The sequence below is a fragment of the Delphinapterus leucas genome, chromosome 1 (genome assembly GCF_059928025.1).
Source record: "Delphinapterus leucas isolate spDelLeu-1000000601 "Yukka" chromosome 1, BTC_Dleu_Yukka2, whole genome shotgun sequence".
In the NCBI taxonomy this organism is placed as follows: domain Eukaryota; kingdom Metazoa; phylum Chordata; class Mammalia; order Artiodactyla; family Monodontidae; genus Delphinapterus; species Delphinapterus leucas.
Genome location: NC_143129.1, coordinates 153,970,566 through 153,985,356, shown reverse-complemented (window position 1 = coordinate 153,985,356; position 14,791 = coordinate 153,970,566). Strand labels below are relative to the sequence as shown.

The window sequence follows — 14,791 nt, the reverse complement described above, 5'->3', positions numbered from 1 at the left end:
TGGTGAATGTCAGTCTTTATCTCGTCAGTGTCTCCAGTTCTCTAATTCTAGCTCTGGCTCACATATAGTGCCTACTCAGCATTTTCACAGGGTTGCCTTAACAGTTCCTCAAAGTAAGTTTATCCAAAACTGAACTCATTTTCTTCCTTACCAAGCCTACTGCTCTTCCTCCTGTTCCACAAGTCAGTAAATGGTCTAACACCTAGCCGTTGCTCAAGTCGGGCAGCTTGGAGTCATCCTTGACTCCTCTCTGCCCTCGAACCCCCATGTCCAAGCCACCCGCTTCTGTTCATCTCCATCATCATCCACATCATCTCACTAGAGCAGGTCACCTTCATGTCTCACCTGAGTTAGTCAGATAACCTCCTAGATGGTCTTCCTGCACTTGATCTTGTCCCCTTAGACCATTCTCCGCTTTGCAGTTAGAATGATCCTTTTAAGATGCAAGTCTGGGACTTCCCTGGTGGCGCAGTGGTTAAGAATCTGCCTACCAATGCAGGGGACACGGGTTCGAGCCCTGGTCCGGGAAGATCCCATGTGCCGCGGAGCAACTAAGTCCGCGCGCCACAACTACTGAGCCGGTGCTCTAGAGCCCGCGAGCCACAACTACTGAAGCCGCGCGCCTAGAGCCTGTGCTCCACGATAAGAGAAGCCACGGCAATGAGAAGCCTGCACATCACAACGAAGAGTAGCCCCCACTTGCCACAACTAGAGAAAGCCCGCGTGCAGCAACAAAGACCCAACGCAGCCAAAAATAAATGAAATTTTTTTTAAAAAAGATGCAAGTCTGATATGTCACTTCCCTGCTTAAAATTCTGCAATGGCTTCTCACTGTATGTTAAAAAAATATTAATAATAAGCCAAAATCATTAACATAGTTGAAAAGTCTTCCAGGATCTGGCCTCTCTTTCATCAGCTCTCAGTGCTCTGCCCCTCACTCTGCTCCAGCCATACTGGACCCTTTTCAATTCTTCACTTAGGCTTTCTCCCCCCTGTACCTTCAAACATGCTGTTTTCTATCTAGAAACACTACTTCACCATCATTGCTCGACTGGTTCCCAGTCATTCTTCAAGCCTTTGCTTAAATGTCACTTATTTCTCCTCCCAGACCAGATGATATACTCCCATAGTTCCACGTACTTCCCTTGTTCTAAGACCACGCTGGGGATGTTTGTTGAATGTCTCTATCCACAGTTAGTTCTTAAGCTCCCTGAGGGCAGAGAGTGTGTCTGTCTGTTCGTTACTGCATGGCATCCATACTGTAGCAGACCCATCTTTGCTACTCAGTTGACATTTGTCAGTGATTATTGAATCATTACCGAGGTGGGTGGATAGGTAGGTAGGTAGCTGGGTATTATGCAGTGGTTAAAAGCACTGGCTTTGGAGTCAGACAGATATGGATTTAAATCTCTGCTCTGAACCTTCCAGCTCTGTCATTTCATTGTTCTGAGCTCCGTTTTCCTCATCAGTGCGATAGAGACAGATTAATTATACCTACCTCATTGGACTGTTGTAAGGATTAAATGAGATTACATATGTGCAGCATTAAACCTACAGCCTGACATATAATAGCACTCAATAAACTCTTATTATTGTTAATGGGCAGATAATGTTTAAGTGGATGGATGGATATATTGACAAACAAACCAGTAAATAGTTCTATGGGGATGGATGGATAGGAAGAAGGAACTCCATGGAAGCCAAAAGGGCCAGGGTACCTACTGAGTGGTACACAATCTTGATCTTAGCAGGGAAGAAGCCTGGATACAGGGCAAGGCCAGGCTGGTGTCAGGATGGGGTAGATCCAGGCACAAACAGCAAACTGTGCTAGTGTCCTACTAGAGATAATAGTGACTCAGCACACAGCCCTGATTTAACTAGATCCTCACAAAAGTCCTGAGAGTTAGTTGTTATTATCCCTGTTTCAGACAAGAAGAAACTAAAGCTCAGACATGTTAAATGATTTGCCTAATGTCTCACAGCTAGTAAGAGCCAACTCTGTTGAACGTTGCTTGAAGGCTCTCGGTCACCAGGAAACGGAAGCCCTTCCGTCGGGATTGCAGGAGGAAAAGGGTGGAGCGCACACATATGTACACATAAACACACATGTATACGCATGTACATAGTCTTGAAAGTCCCAGCCTCCATTGCCAGTTGTCATTAGAGTTACCCTCCCCCTCATTTTAACCCTCCCCATTCTTAAGTCAGACACCAGTCAGTCAAGCTCTGCCTTTTGTGGTCCGTGGAAAAAAGATAATGAATTTGGGGTTTGCTGCTTGAATAAACAGAGAGACAAGAATGGAACCCACAGGCAGCAGAACTGAGACAAAACCAAACAGGCCAAGCTGGAGAGGGAATCACATGTTTGGGAGTTGCAGGGCAGGATGTGGGTTAGTGATCTAGGAAGGGAGGGTTTTCCCTTTGAATGAGACCCTCATCCTCCAGGGCCCAGTTCTGCACCAGGCCTCACTATGCAAGATGGCAAAGGAGCAGCTGTGCCGGCCCTTGAGCTGCCAGTGGTCAGCAGTTCCCAACAGAGGGGCACAACAGAGGGCTGATCCTGGACCCCAGGTACCTGAGGCCTTGATCCAAGGCTTGAGGGCCGGACTAGCTGGAGCCTGGCCCAGGCCAGGGAAAAGCTACTTGGCTGCACTGCCCCTCCTCAGCAGGCCTGTCCCCCGCTGCTTACAACCGCAGGCAGTCACTTCCTGGTGGAGCCTGGCTGTTTTCTGGTGGGGAGGTATCCCGGCAGCTCAGAAAGGGGAAGGGACCCTCTGGAGGTCCCACGACTAAGGAGCCTCCAGGCAGGGCCTGACTCAGCCCTGACTCTCTGCTCTTTGAGCTGGCGGTGCCCCGTATGAGGCCGAGGGTAGGGTCAGGCCGCTCTGCTCCCTGCTCTCCTCCTGCTTGGGTGATACCTGCGGCAGCCGGAGAGGTGGAGGTGGCAGGAGCGGCGGAGCCGGCGGCGGGGCGGCGGGAGGGAGGTGCGGTAATGAATGTGGACGGGAGGCGGAATGAGCGATCCATCTTTGCATGGGAGGGGAGGGGGCCGCGCGCCTTCCCCCCACACACTCACACACTCAATCAGGCGCTGTCAGACCTCCGGCCGCCTGGCATTTTGGTGAAGAATCTCTCAGCTAAAAATTGTTGTCAGTCCCATTTCCTCGTTATCAGTGCAAGGGCTGAGGCAGCGCCCGGGGATTAGCAGAAGCGGCAAGCGCCCGCACCGCCATCCACTGCCGATAACACCGGGCCTCCTGCCTCACCTCCCCCATTCATCATCTTTAGCAGTGACAGCCCGTCCCAGTCGCTGTCCCCATCCCCTCATGCTTCCCGCGTCTCCCCACGATGCTGCTCAGCCTGGCTCCTGACCTCCCTGGAGAGCTAGGCCTCCTGAAGAGGGACAGGATTCAACCTAGGCCCCTCGGACCTAGACCCACCTGTGGCCGAGGGCTTGGCCAGCTGTGGGGTGGGAGGGAGGGTTCAGGAGTGAGGAATGCTCTAGGAGAAGATGCCTTCTGACAGCCCGCCCCTGGTGGGCTCGGTCTGCCTACCTGCGATGCTGGCAGCGGTGTTGGAGAAGGGATTCCTGCATTAGATGGGCAGCTGGACTAACGATTTCTGGAAGCCTCTCCAGCCTGAGATGGACTCCCAGATACTGGGAACTGTGGAAGGGAAGAGCCAAAGGATGCCTAGGAAGAGTAGGGGGTTGAAGACTTTGTTCCCACCCCTGCAAGACCACAGCCCCTTCCTTTTGGCCATCCCCAGCGGTTTTATGGCCCGTTTTATGGCCACTGTAATGGCCCAGGTCAAAAGCTTCAGGGAGCTGTATTCTGGGAATTATGCAAACGAGGAGCAGGCCCAGGGCCAGAGTATGGATTTTGTCATTAAACCTGGGCAGACCATGTCGTTAGTGCAGTAAAACCCACGTCATGACCACAGGTCTCAATATAAAATTATAGGGAACACAGCGGGGGAGGGGAAGAAGGGGCCCCACAGCCATGGTGACACCTGCCATTCCAGCCCTTGAGAAAATGGGGGTGGGATGGAGGGCATAGCCTGCAGGGTCCCTCCGCTGATCCCTGTGAGTGCTATTCCTGAAGCTGGGAGCCAGTAAGAGGACCCTTCCCCAAAAGGGAAACTGAGGCCAACCTCAGAAAAGTAGAAGATCCCTGTCAACAAAGCAGATGAACTGAGGACAGGTATATGGGAATGCTGGTGCCTGCTCCCAGGTGTAGAGGGAGGAACCTGGGCTCTAGGAAGCCCTAAGAGCCGTACTTGGTATCCCAGGCTGAGAGGGGCTGAAATCCTGATATTTCCACCTCAGCTCCTAGCCCATGCCCTAGATCCTACTCTTTCTCCATTCTTCTCTCTTACCATTTCCCCTCTTATGCCCAGATCCTTCCTCAGTGCTTGGTTTCAACAGCCTTGTCAACTCTCCCTTATTCATCCTTCATGCCTGCCATCAAGCAATGCCCACCCCCCATCCCCCCCGGCTGGGTCCTACCACCATCCTCTGGCCCCTTCCTGCCCACCCCCACAAGCACCCATTCATGCCTCCCTCAGCCCTGACCAGGGCTGCACTGACTGCAATCACTGATTTTCTTTTTCAGCTTTTCCACTAGTTTGTGATCTCCTTGAGGCCAGGAATGTGTTATCTTTATCTCGGAGAAAGAGATAAAGATATCTCAGTTTCTCATAGAATAATACCTGATGTAGAATAATTGTTTGATACGTGCTTGCTGAATGAATAAATAAATGAAGCAATGAGATCAAGAGCCAAGTTCAGAGGCCCCTGTCTAGTTCTGAGCCTCAGTTTCCCCATCTGTAAAATAAAGATAATGGCCTGCAGAATTTCTAGGGCCTCACTCACCTCTGAAATTTTCTGGCTGAATAAAGTTAGAATGAGCTTAGACTCCTCATCTCCTCACTCCCAGACCGGGACCACATCTGCTTCTTTTAGTCAGAGCTGCCTTCCAGCTGTCCCCTGAGCATCTGAGGCCCAGCCACCAGGGCACATGATCAGTAGAGTCCCTTCCTCGCAGACCTAGTCACACTAACTAGAGCCATCCCGACCCGACCCCGGCACACACAAAGCCTCCCCAGCTGACATCCCAGCTCTGCAAAGGTCATCTTGCTTCTGGGGCAGTTAGCTGTTCGTTCCTACCTCCCCTCCTTCCCTTCCTCTTCTCCACTGTCTCATTTCACCGTTGAGCATCTAATCTATGCCAGGTCTTTTTTCTATTGTCTATAGATTAAAAGATGGTTAAGAAATGGTCCCCACCCACAAGAAACTCACAACTCAATCATTCATTCATTCATTCCTTTGCTTCCATTCTCTGCCTGGAACTCTTTTAAGGCACATCTCAAATTTCATTTCTTTGGTTAAACCTTCTCTTTTTCCACTCCTCAAAACACACACCCAGAATGAATCACTCCCTCCTCTGAGCTCTCAGATGACCTAGTCTGGGCATCCAGGAGAGCCGTGATCACCCTCAGTCTTGTGTCAAAAGGAGGTGGGTTCTTGTGTTCAGCCTGAATTGGGAATTCCCTCAGGCATAGGGTTACTAGACTTAGCAAATAAAAATACAGGACGTCCCGGTAAATTTGAATTCTAGAAAATCGATGAATAAGTTTTAACATAAGTATATCCTGTGTAATGGTTGAGACATATTTATACGAAAAAATTATTCATTATTTATGTGAAATTCAACTGGGCATCTTGTATTTTATCTGGCAACCCTACTGAAGCAACCATCTTAGTCATCACTGGCATGGCCCTTTAGCTCTCTAAAAGCTAATTTGACCCTCCCTAAGCACCAGAGGAAAGAAGAAGCAGGGAGAAAGATGTGGCCTTAAGCTAAAGAAGTCCTTCCTACAATCAGAGTTTACATGGATAGACAGGGATGTTTCTAGATGAATAGGGCTCCTCAACACTGTGCCTGTTAGCAGAGGCCAGGGGAGCATTGGCTGGGGAGAGTGGCAAGGGAGGGAGTTTAGGTATCCCAGTGGGTGCACTAGGCAACCTGCAGGCCCCTTCCTAGCACCGTGTGCTCTGCTTACCATCAGGGACAGGGTGGGGATAGAGTTCAGGCTCCCAGTGGGCCCCCAAGTCAGCATAGCCAGTGCTAAACCCACGTGTGGTTGTGTGTTGGGGGTACACAATTTGCAGGGCATTTTGGAGGGGAAGAGCTCAGAATCTGTTATACTCACAGAGGCCAATGAGGTTATCCAAGTGAGAGGGAGTGAGACCTGAACTGGGAGAATGTAGATTCCAGGAATATTGAAGCAGAATGGAGAGGACTTGGTGGTTAAATGAATGTGGGAAGGGGAGTAAGGCCAGGGAGGGGGCCGAGGGCGAGGCGAAGGTTACTGGCTTGGGTGACCAGGTGAATGCAGGTGTCTTTCACTGAGAAGAGCACTGCTGAAGAGGGCAGGGAGGAGAAAGTGAAGAACCTGAAGTACTCAATTCTGGATTGTAGAGTTTCAGATTTTTGTGGGACATTCAGGCATTTATGTCCATTAGGCATTTGGATATAGGGGTCTGAAGAATACGGTAGGGATCTGGCATAGAGAAATGGATTCTGGAGTCGGCAGGGCACAGGTGGCAGTGATGGCCATAAGAATGAACAAGATCATCCCAAATGCAGAGGGAGGAGAGGAGAGGCCATGGAAAGAAGCATGGGGAAAAGTGAGGAACTGGGAGAGGTTGCCACCCTGGCAGTCACCCAGGTCCTTTTCTGTCTTTCCCACTAAACTGTGAGCACCTCAGGTTCAGGGACTAGATCGGACTATATTCTGTGTCCCCACCACTCTGCACTAAGCCTGGTTCAGTGAAGACATCAATGTTTGTTGAATGACTGCAGGAAAGAATCCCCTTTCTCCCTCTTTTCTTCCTTCTCCTGCTTTGGGGAGTGTGAAAGCAGTGAGGTTAAGGTAGAGACAGAGAGGGCCCTGGATACTCTGGGTGATGGTGTGATTAAACAAGACCTGCTTCACTAACGTGTGAAATGAAGTGATCAAGGTTTGATTGCACAGAGCATTGATTGCGTCCTGATAGATTTCCGAGAGGGGCAGCTGGCTGGGGAGGTGCTGTGCACAGCCACAGCCTCTGGAACTGCAAAGCTGAGTGATGTTCATGGGCTCTGAGACCCTCAGGCTCACCCTTCCTCTAGGCCAAGAAGCCCTAGGAGGTAGCAGCCGGCTTGGGGTGGAGGACTGGGACAAGGCATTTCCCTCCACATATAGCCCGGCTTATATGTCTGTCTCTTCTTCCCTTACCAGGTAAGAAAAAGGCAGCAGCACTGTTTGACAGCCAGGCCCCTATTTGCCCCATCTGCCAGGTCCTGCTGAGGCCCAGCGAGCTGCAGGAGCATATGGAACAAGAACTGGAACAGCTGGCACAGCTGCCTGCCAGGTAAGCCACCTGACGGGGAGCCTGCCTGCCGGAGGCCTCCACTCGGGGTTCTGGCCAACAGGTCCCAGCCTTTTGGCACAAGGCAAGGCCCTGCTGCCATTCTCCACTCTGCTTTCAATCCTCAGCTCCACCAGCTGAATGGTGCTGCCTTTCTCTTCTTGCTCTGGTTTTGGAGATGTGAGGAGAGTGAGCCTCAGCCTCAAAAGGGCACAAGAGGAGCTGGAAAGGGGAGGAGCCTCAGGGCAGGGTTACAGAAGCAGGGCCCGGGCCTGGCAGCTCCCCCAGAAGTGCAGCCTGGGGTTGCCATCCACCTTCTCTATGAATCTCAAGGTCTGAAAGGTGACAATTTTGAGAACGTGCTCAAGCGTGTCCCTCCTGCTCCACCCCACCTCCCTTGTCCCTGCCTGAAGGACTGAGCAGAGCCTCCTCCCGGGCCTTGTGGAGGAGCTATGGTTGTTAAAGGCAGCAGAGGAGGTGTGTAGCAAATTACCCCAAAGCTTAGCAGTTTAAAGCAACCATTTCATGATGCTTGTAGAATCTGTGGGTTCAGGAATTCAGACAGAGCACAGAGGGGATGGCTTGTGTCTGCTTCATGATATCTGGGGCCCCAGCTGGGAGGACATGGTGGCTGGAAGCTGGGATCGCCTGGCTGCTTCATTCACACATCTGGTGGTTGATGTTGGCTGTCAGCTAGGACTTCAGCTGGGGCCGTAACCAAAGCACCTACACATGGCTTCTCCTTGTGGCCTGTGCTTCCTCATAGCATGGCAGCTTAGGGCTCGACAGCAAATGTTCCAGTCAACGAGATGGAAGCTGGACCACCATTTGTAACTTAGCCTTAGAAATCACTTAACATCACTTCTGCTGTCCTCTCTTGGTTGAGGCAGTATTAGCCCACCCAGATTTTAGGGGCAAGGACATACACCCCACCTTTTGATGGAGAAGTGGCAAGCTTCTATTACAGAAGAGCATGTGGGATGGGAAACATGGTCATAGCCATCTTTGGGGGAAAGGGGAATACAGTCTGTTCCACTACTCCCAATCCCACCCCTTGTTCAGTTCAAGTCACCAGACTTGACTGATCTTCCTTCCTCTACCCTCTCACCTAATCCCCCGTGCAGGGTGTAGGGGACCAAAGGTGAATCAGAAATGGTCCCATGTAAGTTGGTGCAGCCAATATGGAAAACAGTATGGAGGTTCCTCAGAAAACTAAAAATAGAGCTACCATATGATCCAGCAATCCCACTGCTGGGCATATACCCAGCCAAAAGTGTAATTCAAAAAGATACATGCGCCCCTATGTTCACAGTGGAACTATTCACAATAGCCAAAACACGGAAACAACCTAAATGTCCATCAACAGATGAATGGATAAAGAAGATGTGGTACATATATACAATGGAATACTACTCAGCCATAAAAAAACAACGAAATAATGCTGTTTGCAGCAACATGGATGGACCTAAAGATTATCATCCTAAGTGAAGTAAGTCAGAAAGAGAAAGACAAATACCATATGCTATCACTTATATGTGGAATCTAAAATATGGCACAAATGAACCTATCTACAAAACAGAAACAGACTCACAGACATAGAGATCAGACTTTTGGTGCCAAGGGGGAGTGGGGGGGGGGGAGTGGGGGAGGGAGAGGGATGGACTGGGAGTTTGGGGTTGGTAGATGCATACTATTACATTTAGAATGGATAAACAACAAGGTCCTACTGCACAAGGAACTATACCCAATCTCCTGGGATAAACCATAATGGAAAAGAATATAAAAAAACATGTCTCTATGTGTATAACTGAGTCACTCTGATGTACAGTGGAGATTGGCACAGCATTGTAAATCAACTACACTTCCATTTAAAAAAAGAAGAAAGAAAGAAATGGTCCCACCCTCAGGAGCTCATAATAGCAGAGTAAGGAGAGCCAAGCACTAGAAACCCTGAGGGATGGAGACTGCTCTACAGGAAGAACAGGAGCTGTGGGAGCATCGAGGAGGCAGCAAACCCAGCTCGGAGCAGAGAAGGCCTCCTAAGGGAGGTGAGGCCTGGGCTGAATTTTGAAGGCCAAAATACTAGTTGCTGTGTTACAAATTCCTCCAAAAATCCATGGCTTAAAACAGCAAACACTTAATATTTCGGTTTCTGTGGGTCATCAATTCAGACACAGCTTAGTTGGGTAATTGTGGGTAGTTGTGGGTAGTTGTGGCTTCTGGCTCAGTCTCTCATGAGGCTGCAGCCAGGATGTCAGCCAAGGTTGCAGTCATCTGAAGGTTTGACGGGGGCTGCAGCATCCGTTCCCAGGTTGGCTCACTCGCATGGCTGTTGGCAGGAGGCCTCAGTTCCTCAACATGCAGGTCTCTCCACAGGGCCGCTTGAGTTTCCCTGTGACATGGCAGTTGACTTCCCACAGAGGAAGTGATCCAAGAGAAAGACTAGAGAGGAAGCCACAATGCTTTTTATGATCTAGTCTGGGAAGTCATACACTATGGCTTCTAATGTATTCTATTCTACTCACTAGAAGCAGGTCACCAAGTACAGCCCACACTCAACAGAGGAGAATTAAACACTATAAGCTGTTGAAGGAGAGAGCACCAAAGAATTTGTGGGAATACTTAAAACTACCACAGAAGACTATACTAATGATGATAATAATAATCCTGGTGAACACCGTGTGCCAAGAACTTTATATTATGTCAACTTATTTAACCTTCACAACAACCACTGAGCTAGGTAAAAATTATTAACTCCATTTTACAGATGAGGAAACTGAGGTCAGAGAGGTTAAGTGACTTCTCTAAGGTTGCACAGCCTGTGAAGTGGTAAAGATTCAAACCCAATCAATCTGACTCTAGAGCCCATGCTTTTAACCACTCCTGCCTCACACACACACACACACACACACACACACACACGCAGGACCAGCCTAGAACAGGCAGTGAGTGAAAGAAACACCCTTCTGCAATTGAATTCCATACCTTGGCTATCCAGGAGTGTTTCTGGGTAATTTGCTCCCAGTAAAGGACTTCTCAACAGGAACTAAGAATAGAGGCAGAGATGGAGGGACCCGCAGAGCCTTGTAATCGCAGTGCACGCCTAAGGGTCTGGAGAATGAGGGCCAAATCTCTCTTTCTGCCTCTTCATTGGGGGCCACGCTACAGCCTAGTCCCTGTGGCCCCATCCCTGCACTGCCCAGGGCATCCACTTCTGCCCACAGAAGTGTTCCACCCCCACCCGTGACCCTGCACCAATCACTCCTCCCTCACGTCCTCTCAGAGCATCCCCTACGTCCACACCCTTCGGCCCACGTCCATTTCCTCACCCGGAGCCTTCACATCTGCCCCGCCCCTCACCGCCAGGTCTTGCGTGCCCCACTTCTGTGCCCCTCTCGTCCAGGCCCAGCCCAGCACCCCCTAACCCTTGGCACGTCCCCCCTCCTCAACCCGGTGTCTGACAGCCGGACAGCGGGATCTGCACAGCAAGTGAAATTCCCGTCGGATCGATAAAGCCGAAGCGCTGGCGGCGACGGGTCGATGGTTTTATCTGTCTCGGCCCCGCGCGCCCGGCGCGCTGACAGTCCGACCGGCCGGCAAAGGCGTTCAAGGGCAGCCGCGCCCTCCGCCCCCTCCCCTCTTCTCTCCCCCCCACCTCCCTGCAGCCGCTGCACCCACCGGACTGCAGGCTGGACCGGTCCGCCGCCGCCCTTGTGATTTATCTGGATTTTTAATTGGAAAAACTTTGCGAATTAATTGATTTCAGGAACTTGCCAATTAACATTGTAATTGGGTGCGTGATAAATTCCCAAGGAGCGTGTCAGCTCCCTCCGGGCTGAGGGCCGTGGCGCCTGGGTAGCTTGGGGAGGGACCCAGCCTTGGATGCCCTTGCCCCGCTCCTGCCCGCTCTCTAGGAGGCAGGAGGGGAGAAGTGGAGGTTGGGAGAGGATGTGGCACCCAGGCTCCCTCCCTCCTCCTCTTCCCGCCATCAGCGCCGAGCTTTAAGCAGGTATTTCACAGATGGGGAAACCGAGTCCTGCAGGAGGGCAGAGCTTGTGTGTGCATCACTCAGAGAGTTCTGGTCAGAGCCCAGATGAGGGCATCCCCATCCACGGCATGTGGCCAGCAGCTTCTTCCCCAGCTCTCCAATTCTCCCTTTCTGTTCCCTTCTCTCTGCTCCCCTCCCTTTCTTTTCTTTCCTCTTCTCTCCAATTGTCCCCTCCCCTCTCTTACCCTGCCTTTGCCTCCTTTGCCCTCCTTCCCTTCCCTCAGCCTAGCCAGCTCCTGAGTCTGTGGATGCTGCTGCCAGGGTGCCTCTCCATCACCCTCCCACATGGTTGGTCCCAGAGGAGCTCTTCTGGGTGGGCCTGGTTTGTGCTCTCTGCCCCCTTCTGCCCAACAGCACAGAGCAGGCTGCTATTTTAGACACACCCAAGGGCTCACACAGAGGAGCAGGGACCTTCCAGCTCCCAAACTAGGGCTGGCTGGTTTTCACAGACACAGGTGCAAATGTATGTCCACAACATACAGGCACACACGCACACAGCCCCATTCCAACACACATAGATGTGCTCACACCTACCCCCTAAAAGAACCACTTCCCACATATGCTCATTCCCACAGGCACAAGGGCACACAGACACAGGAAGAAGAGTCAGAACTCCCATTGGCAAAGCACTTACACTTTTCAAAGCACTTTTCCATTAGAGATCAGAGGCTGTGCCCACACACCCTCCCTCACCCCATCTTCTACCATTCCCCCTCTCAGTCCTGCACAGGAACTCCAAAGGCCCCAGGACTCGGCTACCTAGAACGAGAAGGGCAAAGTTAGACTGAGGACAGATAGTGGAGGGCCTTCGATGCTGGAGGGTGGTCTTGGAGGTAATGGGGGAATTAGAACATCAGTGAGCTGGAGAAGCCTATCAGAGAGCTGAGCTGTAGGAGAATCACTCTGGAGGCCAGTGTGGGACATGATTTGGGGGTAGAAGCGGGGAAGCAGGTGAGGAGGTTAGGCAGGGTCCAGGGGACAGGTTGTGGAGCTGATCTAGGACAATGGCAGTGGCAGTGGGAACAGAGAAGGAATAATGAGAGACTGGGGGGGGGGAGAAGCAAGAGAACTTAGCTGATTACTTGTGGGGTACTTACTAGGAAGAGCTTTCTGACTTGGGTCACGGGAAGAGTGATGATGGCAGAGAAGCAGATATCTGAAGGAAGGAGGGGACAGCGGACAGAGCTCTGGGCACGCTAAGCTTTCTCTAGGATGGTGATGGGGTGGAGACGATGTGTACAGACAGGCAGGAAAATAGATGGGGGCTGAAGGCTGAAGGGTAGGTCGGGGAGTGGCCCCCAGTCTTCTCTGTGGCCTTCAAACAGGAGTTTCCACCCAGAGAGAGGAAAGAGCCTTGGATGCGGAAAGATTGCACAGAGCTGAAAGGAGGGCTTGGCTTGGTGGGGCCTGAGCTCAGAGACCTTTTCCTGGAGGCTTCCCTACTTTGAGATCTGGCCTGTAGGCTGGGAAGCAGGATCTCTGGTCAGTGCTTTAAAGGGGCTGGAAGGAGCCAGAGGGAGGCTGGGTGACTAGACGGGAGGCGGGGTGTGGAGATGGCAGTGCCCCCACCCCCACTTAAGCCTTATTTAAGGCCGGCCTCGGTGTTGGGTTGGGTAATGAACTAGATAAACAATTCCCCAAATAGATTAAAACGAAGTGTAACTTACAAAGGCGGCTGGTGATGATGGTTTATTCCCGGGCAGCACACCATTTCTTTATTTCCAAGGATAATTCAGTGTAAATCACCTTAATTAAAAGTGTCAGCCCAGCCCATGAATATTGTACTTAGGAACGCGTTTCCTGGGTCCCAGTTATAATTTAAAACCCATGGATCACTAGGCAGCGAGTGACTAAGAAGGGAGGAAATCGTTGGGGGCGGGCTGTGGAAACAGGGAGGGACGAAGGCAGAGCAGAGCGGATGGGCCGGGCCGGAGCCGGCTGCCAGCAGCTCAGGGCTCGGACTCTCTTCTCCAAGGTGGGCCCTTCGCCAGACTCCTGTGTCTGGGGGAACCAAGCACACTTGGAGGTAAGCAGGTTGCTGGAGGAAAGGTAGGGCAGTGGGGCGCTTGCTCAGGGGGAGGGGAGGAGTCTGGCGTAGTACCAGTCCAACTTGAGGGAAGGGGAAGAGGATTGCCAGGAAAAGATCCATAGGACTGGCAAAGGGAGAGGCTGGACATCCTGGCCCGAGACGTCTCCATTTCTATTCACCAGCGCAATAAACTAAAGCCCAGGGTCAGAAGTACACTCCCCAAAATGAAGAGAGAAAAAGAACTCAGAGCTCAGCCCTCCATCCTAACCCCTGAGTGTCTTTAGGAGGCTGTGTGGCCAACCGAAAAGTAGCACTTTGGACTCCATCAGACATGAACTCAAATCCCAAACCCTGCATGGGCTGTGTGAGCAGAGAGGTGTCACGTAGCCTGCTAGTCAACTTTGTAAAGTTTTTGTGAAGATTTAAAGAGATGACACATCTAAAGTTCCTAGCCCATGCCTGTCACGTGTGGTGGGTACACAATAATTGTTCATTCTTTCCTCTTCTGTTTCACCCTGATCTTGCTCGGATAACACTCAGACTTCAGTCCAGGGGTCTGGCGAGAACAGTGTCATACAGTAGATGCCTCAGTTCTGCACCCGTTAAGTCCAGGAATGGGGCTGGCACAACGGCGACGTCAGCACTTGTTGACTGAGTGAAGGAAAGATAAAAGTAACAAACTCGCACCCAGCAGTTCCTCAAAAGCAGCTCAGTTTCCTCTCTGTATCCCTGGTGCCTGGATCAGGAGCAGGACCATGGGGACCATTTATGAACAAAATGGCACTGACTGGAACCCAGTCTGGTGGTCCTCTCCTGCCTGTGACGCCCCCACTGTGTGATCAGACAGGCAGACGGCTGTTTTTTGTTGTTGTTTGTTTTTTCAACATTTTGGCCATGTCCCGTGGCGTGTGGGACCTTAGTTCCCCGACCAGGGATTGAACCTGCGCCCCCTGCAGTGGAAGCTCGAATCTTAACCACTGGACTACGAGGGAAGTCCCCAGACAGCTGTTTTTACACTCAGATCTTAGCCTCAGCCTGCTGCTGCCAAGCCTTCTGGACCCTGCACTGTGATGTACGTGTCTGCTTGTGTGGGTGTGTATCCATGTGTGTCTACATTTGTGGGTGCACGAGTGTCAGGTGTGTGTTGGCGCACGTGGGTGTCTGTGCATGCTTGTGTGGATGTGGGCACAGCTCTTCATCCAGGCTTGGGTGACAGTTGTGAATGTGTCTTTAAGGACACATCTCTGGGAACAGGACTCTGTGTGCCTGCACCTCTTCGTGCATGTCTGAGCCTCCAGGT

General features: G+C 51.4%; 1 protein-coding gene and 1 long non-coding RNA gene across 7 annotated transcripts in view; one reads left to right on the top strand and one right to left on the bottom strand.

The window, feature by feature from the left end:
• Nucleotides 1-14,791, top strand: part of RNF220 (ring finger protein 220) — a 222,971-nt gene that overhangs the window by 178,807 nt on the left and 29,373 nt on the right. For 5 of the 6 annotated variants that reach the window (XM_022575531.3, XM_089894284.1, XM_022575532.3 and 2 more), the window contains one exon: nt 7,285-7,417. In XM_022575531.3, coding sequence (XP_022431239.1) covers nt 7,285-7,417 — 133 coding nt within the window. Of the gene's footprint in view, nt 1-7,284; nt 7,418-13,906; nt 13,963-14,791 lie in introns of those variants that run through there. The other variant, XM_089894313.1, reaches the window with a different exon arrangement.
• The window catches only part of LOC111175727 (uncharacterized), a 31,744-nt gene that overhangs the window by 3,471 nt on the left and 13,482 nt on the right, over nt 1-14,791 (bottom strand). Inside the window, exon 5 of the long non-coding RNA XR_016387455.1 lies at nt 10,400-14,142. This is a non-coding gene — a long non-coding RNA (uncharacterized LOC111175727). The remainder of the gene's footprint in view (nt 1-10,399; nt 14,143-14,791) is intronic.